Genomic DNA, 11292 nt, shown 5'->3' on the forward strand with positions numbered 1-11292 from the left:
GCATACTTATGACCGCTTGTTGTTTTAAGATAATTACATGTCTGCTGATCTAAGTGGAGTGATTGTTCTGAGAGGGAAACCCTTCATCATTCAAACACACAATGCAGCAACCACGTGCTGAGTCATTATGACGCCTGGCTTTATCACTATTGTGAATTTAAAGATAGGTTTGTAAAGACAGCCTCTTACTAATATCAAAAACTCAAAGTCATCAAGATTCGAAGGATGTTCAGTGTCCTAGGAATCAAAGCCAAAGGAATATTGCACAATCAAGAAACTACTACCAGTAAATGTTGTCTATGCTGAGTTTTGTGCTATTAAACACCTAAAATAACAGCTAATGCTCAACACACGGCAGCAATCGCCCTCTCGTGACATATGTTACAAGTGTCGTACTGGTATTAAAGGGGAGCTCCAATATATATAGGAATTCCAATATGTTATTCCCATGGCTGAGGAAAGTTCAGTCAGAATTTGTGATCATGAGCTACTCTCTCTCAAAGCCAGAAACGCGAGTAGGTGTAAAGGCAGCTGGAGCAGCTACGTGATCCGCCCTCTAGCTACATGACTCCCCCATCTTAATCTACACATCAGTCCATGATGAGCCCCCTTTACTAATTGGCCTAGAAGCTTAAGTCACAACAAAATTGCTAAGTTAGCGATTAGCTAGCTATGAAGTATTAAAAGAGAGGTGGTTAAGATAAGGATGAGGGTAGTCGGAAGGTTACATCTCATTACTTATGCTAATGCTAACTCAGGCCCTGATCACACAAAACACGTTTTAGCAGCTGGAGGCACCTTTTGTAACTGTTTCGAGAACGAAGCATTTTGCTGGCGATGTTTGCATTGTGACCAGCCTCACGTTTCTGCGCTCTAGGCGCCTGGCGTTTTTGCCGAGGGCTCTGAACTCATTGAGTTGAGAAAACTTTAACTCGGAGTAGAAATATGTCCCACGTCATCTCTTTTTTCAATATCTTTTTTTCCCATTGTCCAGTCGGATGATTTGAGAGGCGGGCCTTCTGTGGTGGTCACAACAACAAGTTTGCAGTTGGTAAACAATGGAGGAGAAAATGTTGGAAGCAGTTGCTGTATACCCAGAGCTATGCGACCAGATGATAGCAGGTTGTCAAACTGCTCCCGAGTCATCCTAAAATATGCCTGGAAACAACCATCATGGATCAGCTCCTGGACCAACTGGTGGTACTCCCCATGATCCACCCTATTTGCTGACAGTCACTCTGCCTCTGTCACTGTCTGCTAGCATGTACATTTTTTACATGTACAGAATGTACCCACACACAAGGAACACTCCCCTGGGTGCTCTCAGTGTCATCTGTTGCTGTCTATGCAGCAGCTCCAGACTTTATACTTGATGGCACTGCACATGTAAGTTTAAGGCACTCTAGTTTTGGATTTGGGAGAGTTGTTCATGCTTACTTTTATTTTTGGACTGTCTTAGACCATATGAATAATGTATACACTTTGAAAATGGACGTAGTTCCCTTTGAAATATAAACTGTGTGGACAGAAAAAAAGAGTAGCTTGCAAAAATGTCCCTGTGATAAATTCCACTTTTGTGAAGTTTCTCAGAAGGGGAGATTTTGGGTCTTATTCTCCGTTATAAACTAAATATCTTTGAGTTGTGGACTGTTGGTTAAACTAAGCAAGATGTTTCAAGACATCACCTCGGCCTATTATCTGACAAATTGAAGACCAAACAATCAGTCAAATAATCACAAAAAAAGAATAGATATACAACTTGACAAAAAAATAACCATGAGTCACAGCCCCAGTGAGTGTTGTTTTTGTATTTAGTCAGGGCTGAAACATAATTTGATAAATTAATTGACAGAAAATTATTGGCAACTATTTTTTGAATATAAAAAAAAAAAAATTCTATCTTATCTAATGCAATAATTCTGTGTATTCTCTGTATCTTCTGTGAAAGTAATCTAAATAAATTTGGATTTTCAACCTTTGCTCAGACAAATTAACAAACAAAAACATGAGGAATTTGAGGAAATCGCAATTAATGCAGATTAATTCATAATAAAAATGCATAGTCCACCCTTTATACTCAGCATTCTTAACAAACCACCGCTCTATTAGCATTTATAGAATATGCAACAACTTCAGAAATGTTCTTGTGTGTATTCTTATGCTTCTGAATTTCACATTGTATTTATTGCTTTACCTCTTTCTCCTCCTTGCCGAGGCGACAGTGGATTTACGTGTGAGATTGAATCCATCCACAGGGGGGAGCCGCCGTGCAGCAGCGTGTCACTGATCTGCATTGTCAACCTTATTGTTAAGTCTCCTCCAGACACGGCACAAAGCATTTACACTTCAAACACATCAACAGAGGGAAACTGGATTAACAGCTGCCCTCCCACCTCTTCCTCTCTTTTCTTCACACTGCACAATACATGCTAAAGTATGCACAAATTTAGCATTCAAGTACAATAGCTAAAAATGGATGTGCTTTTCTCAGGATTTGCAAAGCACAAGCAATAATGTGACCTTGTAATGGCAGAAAAGGTGACAACTCAGCTTGGCTTTGATGAATGCAACGAGGAGACGTTTGATAGTGTGTGTGTGTGTGTGTGTGTGTGTGTGTGTGTGTGTTTATCTTGGTCAGCTTACTGGCATAAAGGAAGACAAGAAAGAGAGCAAGGTACTATCTAGGTTTTTATATTAATAAACCCAGACTGAGGCCTGCTCAGTACGTCACGTTAGTTAGTTTTATTAATCATCTCCACGTCTGTTCGCACTGAAATGTTTCACTATTTGAAGGTCGTAGTTTTGACAGTAAAATCTTCTGTTATGTGTGTGTGTGTCATGTGTGCCCTCTGACCTGAAGTGTATTTCTAGTTCAATTAGAAGCTACAAAAGCGCTGAGAGATGAACACACAGAGACTTTTCTCTCTGGTCTTCTGCAGACAGAGGTGAGGAAAGTCTCGCCACACACACACTGGTTTATGGGAAGATGGGGGGGTCGTCCGGGGTTGGCTGCGGTCGGCCGGCCGTCACTGCTTCCCGCTTAAGGGTAGGCAGCCCAGCTTTTGGACCTACTCCTGAGAAGGTCCATCTCCGGTGCGGCTTTGCATCCAAACTGACAATGGAAACACATATTGGCGCGGCCAAGAGAGACAATGGAAAAAGGGTATAGGAAGTCAAACAGTCACAACTTAATGTGGATGTTCATTTAGTTTACATACACTTAAAGGTCCAGTGTGTAGGATTTAGGGGGATATATTGACAGAAATGGAATATAATATAATGTTTTCTTTAGTGTACAGTCACCTGAAATAAGGATTGTTGTTTTCGTTACCTTAGAATGAGTCGTCTATATCTACATAAGGAGAGGGTCGTCGAATATGGAGATCACCATGTTAAACCGCGATGTTTCTACAGCAGCCCAGAACAGACAAACCAAACACTGGCTTTAGATAAAGCCATCGCCTTTTTTGCGTTTTCGCGTAGGCTTCCATAGTTAAAAGCCCATGTGTGATGAGCAGTGTTAGAAAAACTGTGATTTCTAATGTGAAACTGCTTCATTCAGTGTTTTTACAGGTTCAAATCATCTGCTCTGTTTGTTTTGGAGAGGAAGAGATCTCTGTGGATAATTTGCCTCTCAGTAAAAACCTCCAAATTGTCTGGATGAGAAGAAGGTGAGCACACATTAAGTTATCAGGCAAAAAGTGTGAGCACACCACAGCATGTTGTGAGTGAGCCGTCTGTCTCTGACATGCCGAACAGCTTAGGAGCAACACTTATTTGTAACATGAAACTGCTTTATTCAGTGTTTTTACCAGTTTTAATCACCTGGGGTCTCATTTGTAAACTTTGCGCGTACACAAAACAAGGCCTGAAAGAGGCGTACGCCACTTCCCACGCTAAAGTTGTGATGTATAAAAACAGACTAACTTTGACCCATGCTTACGAACATTTTGGAGAAGGGAAATTGGCGATGCAGATGGTGAGGTCGAAGCCTGATTGTAGAAATTGTCAAATTTTTTTTGGCACACGCCATTTATGGCATTTGTCCGTACGTACATTTTCAGCATGGATCCTACACACTGTTTTATAAATGATGACACCTGATCCATTTGTTTTGGAGAGGAAGAGACCTCTGCGGGTAATTCAGCAACTGATAAAAACCTCCTGCGAAATGAACACTACCTGGGAGATGTTTCAGCTGGCTGCAACCTGCAATTCCCCCCCTAAATCTTACAAAATGAACCTTTAAATAACTGGTTCATGGCTTTCTGTAAGGTGACTTCTTCAAGGTCCACTGTGTAGGATTTAGGGGCATCTATTGGCAGACATGGAATATAATATTCCAAACTATGTTATTAATTTATAATCGCCTAAAACTAGGAATCTTTGTGTTTTCTTTACCTCAAAATGAGGCATTTATATCTACATATGGAGTGGGTCCTTTTCCACATTGTCCGCCATGATGTTTCTACAGTAGCCCAGAAGAGACAAACCAAGCACTGGCTCTAGATAGGACCATAGCACCGTACTTCTCCTACATGCTGGGCACACACAAGTTTCAGTTGGTTGCAATCTGCAACCTCACCACTAGAAGTCACTAAATTGTCCACACTGGACCTTTAAAAGTCGTGTAAACAAGAAACCCCTTTTTCTGAACACAGATTCTTGGCCATGTGTACAGGTAGCCATTTTGTATTTATTTATTTTACATGTAGCCAGCACATGTTCATGACAAACAGACAGGAGAAGTTTTTGTGGAGCAGGTAGATGAAAAGAGAGATCATATCACACAGCAATGCATCAACCTTTTTTAATTCAAAGCTATGTACATTCTCAGTTCAAACCATTTCAGTGCACACTTAACACTCTTGCTCACAAATTTAAACACGTTATTGGCACAACATGTCATTCAATTATTGATTACATCTCCAAGCTGGCAACTGGTCTTTTCACAGGCCTGCAGAACAGCGTCTGTGGGGCTGCTAGAGATTAAGTATTTTGTCCAAGAACACATTAAGTCCCGTCCACAGAGCAGGACTCTGCTCAGTTAGTGAGCCCAACCATCCTCCTGCTTATGTCCCACAGTTTCTTGGCTGCCTGTTCATCTGTAGCTTTGGCCATCAGCTCCTCCTCCTCACAGTTAGCGAAACACTTCCCCGACACTCCCTCCACCTCAGGGGAGCAGGCCAGATAGAGGGGAGTCTGGGCCCCTTCCAGCGGGCTCTTGAAGAAGACTAGCGAGGCGAGGTAGAACAGCGGCTTTGCCAGGAGAGGGATTTGAACATGCCTGCCCAGCCTGGTCCTCACGATGCCCGGGGTGAGAGCGTTGACCGTGACCCCCGTGCCCTCCAGCTGGCGAGCCAGTTCGAGCGTGAACAGCAGGTTGGCCAATTTGCTCTGACTGTAGCAGAAAGCTTTATCATACTTATTTTCACTATTCAGGTCATCAAAGTTGATTTGGCCGTACTTGTAAAGCTTGGAGGAAACCACGACGATGCGGCTGGGAGCGGAGGACTTCAGGAGGTCCAGCAGGAGATGAGTGAGGAGGAAGTGACCCAGGTGATTCACACCGAGCTGCATCTCAAAACCATCCTCCGTCTTTGTGTAGGGACACTGGTAGAGGCCTGCGTTGTTGACGAGCACGTCAATCTTTGATTCCTCCTAAAAGGTCAGAGAAATTAAATGATTTAAGACACCACAGTTTCAACTTAATAACTGACATCAAAGATTAAAATATCTACGTATAATTTAAAGGATTTTTTATGGTTCTTTGTTAAATATAAAGCTACTTTAATAAGCTGTAAATCAGTATAAGTAGTAATGATTTGCATTATAATTAGCCAACTGTAGCCGACAATAAATTCTACATTTATCTAATAAGTGATGCTCATGCTAACACTGTGTTTTGATCATATCCAGGCTCAGCTGACAGACATTAACTGTGTAGACTACCTGCCTTTATTAAATTACTAATTATTTCCTTTTAAACAAAGAGACGGCTTCATTTGTGAGACAAATTAAATAGTCTAATTTAAATAAAGAACCACAAAAACTAAACAGTCATTTAAATGATTTCCTGTATGGCATTATTTTCTAAGCTCCAGGTATTTACATAGTTTATAATGAGTAAGCCAAAAGTACTACAATACAGGGTGTTCAAAACATTTGACAGTGACTGTATGTGTCTGCGTATGTGACATGTGATAGTAAACTTTCAGCCCGTGGGCCAGATGCTATGTAGCCCACCAACCATTTTCTAAGTCAAAATTAAAATGCATCAATTCACACTGGGATTTTGTTGTACTCTAAATATAAATAAGGTGCCAGGGTGTACAAAAAAGCATCGACACAGAACTTTTTTTTTAATCAAAGAAAGTGCCAGGAAGGATCCCTTGGAAGGATCTCAAATCCTTAAATTGCCCCTGCATACACCTGACCTGTGTGGGGTTGCTGCGACTGGATTTACCTCTTGGCAAAGATGAGTCAGGACAGCAAATGTCGAAAGGTTGAAAACAGTGAGGCAATTATTTTACTGATCAATATGATTAATCTAGTTTATTAACTGGCCCTTGGCTTCCTGTCGTTTTGCAAAAAGGAAGTTGAGTATCCCTGTTGTATAGTATGGAAGAATACGCTATAATAGTGACATATTTCTTTCTCAAAGAGTTGGATACAAATATTTGATGGTGCCAGGTTTACTAGTGTCAGAAATTCCTGCTTTTTTGTCTTACAATATAGTGAATTCAATATTTGGAAAGTTTATATTGTTTGGAAAGATAAAAGACATTAAAAAACATAACATGTCATTAGGAAATTGTGATGGACACGCTGATTTCTGCTGTTTTATGCACCAAATTGACTGAGTGTCTGAATCATTGGGAGACTAATAGTTAGATACAGCCCTAGCTGAGTGAAGTCCGATTTGTACAGAATAAAGCCTCCAAAAGATATCTGGCTTAGCTTAGAATAGTTTGGATTTTTTGAAGTGGGGTTGTATGGGGGTGCTTATCCAAAGTCAGTCCGACACGGAAGCTAAGCCTTGTATTGCTGTGGATGGAGGGCAGCAACAAAACGTTTTTTAGCCACCTAAAAAAATTACCACCAAAAAAATCCAGGACCAGTTTAAGTGTATGATGTACTGAGAGTATTTTCACTACTTTACCTTTCCACCAGACAGCCCATTTCAATGACTTCAGTTCTCCATCTTTGCTCTGGGTAAGGCTACCAGACTCCATTGAGAAAAACACAAATGTAAGCTCACTGAACACAGGAGTTGCTGGTCTACCACTGCTTTGATCAGGTAGCTAGTTTGTGTTATTGTATGACTTTGGTGAATCTGAACTAACCCTGTTAAACACCAAAGTCACACAATGACACACACAAACTAGCTGATTGAGGCAGCGGTAGACCAGCAGCTCCTGTGTTCAGAGATGTTAAATCACCTTTTTTCTTAATGGAGTCTGGCTTTGAGGAGAGCGATATAACTGCTTCATTTTCCCATTGGAAAACACTGTCTGACATTAAGATAAAGTAGTGAAAATACTTTCAATATAATGTACACTTAAACTGATATTGATTTGTTTAGATGAGACTTTTTTAGGTTGCCCCTCCACAGTAGTAGACTGCTTAGCTTCCATGTCAGTGTCCAGCCTGCTGACTGACATCTACTGTTTGTGATATACTGTCGATGCATAAAACCCCTACTTCAAAAAATCTGAATGATCCCTTTAAGTGACTGAGAGTGCATCTTGACTACATATAAAATAAGGTTTATGTATCAGACTTTTTAACATGACCTCTGGCAGGAGTTAACTGATGGACAATGTCAGATTTTTTCATCCTTAATATCTAATAGGTGATCAAACTGATGTCTGAACCTTACTGTGGTTCAGCACCACGGACAGTCCCCTCACAGCTACAGTACCAGTGATGCTCTCTTTTGTATTGAACATGACATAAGCTGGAATGAACCAGACACCAGCCATTTAAAAAGCTCCACTGTTCAGTATCCAGTAAACAAACTGTGCATTCACCTGGAGACTATGTGGCTAACATCCTCATTAACATCTCACTCACCTCCCGGATCTCCTCACAAAATGTCCGGACTGATCGAAGGGAAGCGAGGTCCAGGTGTTTGATGACCACCTCCCCTTGCTCTGGTCCCGCCTGTCTCTGAATGTCCTTCGCCGCCTCCTCGGCGCTCCGCCGGTCCCGACAGGCCATGATGACCCGGGCATGGAGCTTCAGCAGCTCCCCGGCCAGGGCCTTCCCTATCCCGCAGTTAGCCCCGGTCACGATGACCGTCTTTCCTCGCATAGTGTCGGCGGGATACCGGAGCAGCTTCACGGCTTTCTGCCGGGGGAACAAACGCCGCATGAGGAGCAGTACCCCACCGCCGACAACAGCGGCTACTATCACCGCCGCGGACATGTAAGCGGGGACCGAGGACAGGTCAGCAGGTACGAGTTCTCCCGGTGGTACGGTGTGTTATGTATCCGTGTTACAAAACACCCCGGAAGTACTTCTTACATCCTAATTTCTGAACTTAACTAGCAGCGTTACAATATAGACTGTGTACATTATATATTTATAAATTAAACTGTTTACAAAACAAACATATTACTTTAATTAAACGAGTGGACTGAAAAAGTTTAAAAAGTTCAACGGTCGCAATGTAGCTAATGCTAACAGGATAATCAAGCTACCAACGTTAGCTACGGAGGCTTACTAACTACTTCCGGGGTATGTTTAAGGCTTTCTTTTTAAATGATTTTTTATTTATTATGAATTTATTTATTTTTGATTCAATTATTTATCTTATTTATTATCTATCTTTTTATTTTCTTTGTGCATTTTCGTAACCGAAATATATTACACGATATACATGTAGTGTTGCACTTGTTTCAAAACTTTATGCTACTGGAGACAGTTGTTTTTATTTTTAATTGTGCAGGCTATTTGGGTATTCAAATAGCAGGCTTACTTTTTTTCAGTGGAACTTTCAGCGAAAACTAGAATGATTATTTTTGTCTTCTAAATAGTTGGTCTGTTTCACTCCTTTACATTCACCATTAGGTGGAGCTATAGAAACACAAACCCCTTCCAAAGTCCAGGTAATTTTCATGTTGAATTCAAGTTTTAAGTCAGTGTCACGCTATTTTTTAACTCGATCCACGGGAGGTGAAGGACAGTGGCTGATAGGGAGAATATTTATTTTTGTGTGTCCTTTAAACGTGGGTATCACTACCCCCTGAGATATGGCATATTGGCTGCTGAATGACAGAGGTGGATGAAGTACAGGAGAGCTAGAAGTAAAAGTCACCTATTAGAACATTACTTGAGTAAAAGTCTTACAGTTTCTGATATTTGCTGTACTTAAATATCAAAAGTAATTTTATCACTTTGAATGTAATTAAGTGTTTAAAGTAAAGGTACGAGTAAATGCTAGTAATAAAAAAAGCAAGCAGTCAGAATACTGAGGATTGTAAAGTTTATTTCTTCTTGACACGTACACCACCTTAAAAAAGTGTGTATACACTTGGAGAAAAACAAGGTTTTCTTCACAACTTCAAGGATTTAAAGAAAAAACTTTTGTCTATCCAGGGCTGACACACTGCAGTGGAGCAGTCACCTGTCACAAACCTTTATCTTCTTGAATCATTAGTCGCCCTCTCTGCTGTGGGACTCCAGCAAATCTTAGAAGAGGAAGAAGAAGAAGAAGAAAAAGAAGAAGAAGAAGATATCCTTTATTCATCCCAGAGGGGAAATTCATTTTTTTTCACTCTGTTGTCATATACACACAGGCCTGAAATACACACACATCCACAAACAGGCCCCATACATACTTTGGAGAGATGTCAGAGTTAGGGGGCTGCCCTTGGACAGGCGCCCAGAGTAGATGGGGGTTCAGTGCCTTGCTTAAGGCCACCTTAGCAGTGCCCAGGAGATTAAGTGGCACATCTCCAGCTACCAGTCCATGCTCTATATTTGTTCCATATGGGGACTTGAACCCATGACCCCTGGGTTCCCAAGCCAGGTCCCTATGGACTTAACGACTGCGGTCCCACATGAGTGATGAGAACTGGTGCATCCGGGCTGAGCGAAACTGTGCTGACAAAAGATATTCACACACGGATACTGGAGAATACAATGGTGTCCTCTTAACATGTCCACCACCTTAAAAATGGAGCCTACATTACACTTGAAGAAAAAATGAGGTCTTCACAACTTCAAGGGTTTAAAGAACAAAATGCTGTTCAAAATACCACATTCAAATACTGGTGTTATTTTTCAGTTTTAATTTGTACAGTAATTCATTCAGTCCATACAGACCATCCTCCTTTAATTCCTACGTTGCTTGAAGACCCTGCTCAGGTGGAGTGGTGACTGTAAACCAGGACTGGGAGTGAACCCCAGGAGGAAGATAAGCCGATGGAGATCCTAATTTCTTTTAAGTGGATAGAAGTAAGTTTCTCCTCCAACCATAGGGGAGACCGGGGCAGCTGTAACAATTTTTGGTTTCGATTTAGTTGCTTAAAAACCTCTTGAACTGTTTGGATACAATTTTTTATGTCGGTAACTTGTATCATTATGTCGAGAAAGCATAACTGGCCGTCTGTATCGATTCTAGCTCGCCATACAATAACCATAATCACAGTGATTCAATCATAGTTGATCTCAATTAGCGTTATGTTACGTCGGTTTATATTCTGTCAGCTCCACTCAGTGTTTACAGCTCTGTTTCGTTTTGAAACACTTAGCAACATAGCTGCTAATACGGCTATTAGCTACTCAGCTTGTATTAACGTTAGCTCCTAAGTGTCTTAAACAAAAACGGAAAACCTTGTCGCTGTTTAGGAGGACAGATACGGCTCAAATGTCTTGTATGTCGAGAGTTACACATTATGACAATCTTAGTAAAACCGAAGTCCCTCACACAATAACTGACGTTTGCATAGCATAACTTGCATTGGCTGTAAAGCTGTGGATGATGGTCACAGAGATGAGCCAGCAGATTTGTAGTGTTGCAACTTTCTTTCTGCATGTTCTGCACACAGGATAGTTGTCCTCCACCAGCTGTCCCTCGGCATTCTTCAGAAACCCAAAGTATGCCCAGACCTCAGACTCTGTGCGTTTAGTTGGGGGGGAAATGTACTGCGTGCCGCTGTCACCACCTTCCACCATGTTTTCATTCTTTGTGTTTACACATGCTACGCATCCACGCAACGCCTGCATCCCGAGACTTGAATGAGGCTGTTATTACATATCCTGATAATCCACCGCGATAATGCA

At 41.3% G+C, this 11292-nt stretch overlaps 1 protein-coding gene across 1 annotated transcript; it reads right to left on the reverse strand.

Moving 5' to 3' along the window:
* Positions 1-4676: 4676 nt before the first annotated feature.
* Positions 4677-8511, reverse strand: rdh14b (retinol dehydrogenase 14b). The gene is made up of 2 exons (XM_033648130.2): positions 8077-8511; positions 4677-5661 (listed from the first exon to the last, which is right to left on the reverse strand). Exons 1-2 carry the CDS (start codon positions 8428-8430, stop codon positions 5044-5046), a joined length of 972 nt encoding a protein of 323 aa, XP_033504021.1. The 5' UTR covers positions 8431-8511; the 3' UTR covers positions 4677-5043.
* Between the last annotated feature and the right edge of the window lie 2781 nt (positions 8512-11292).

Source organism: Epinephelus lanceolatus, chromosome 13, assembly GCF_041903045.1.
Source record: "Epinephelus lanceolatus isolate andai-2023 chromosome 13, ASM4190304v1, whole genome shotgun sequence".
Classification (NCBI taxonomy): domain Eukaryota; kingdom Metazoa; phylum Chordata; class Actinopteri; order Perciformes; family Serranidae; genus Epinephelus; species Epinephelus lanceolatus.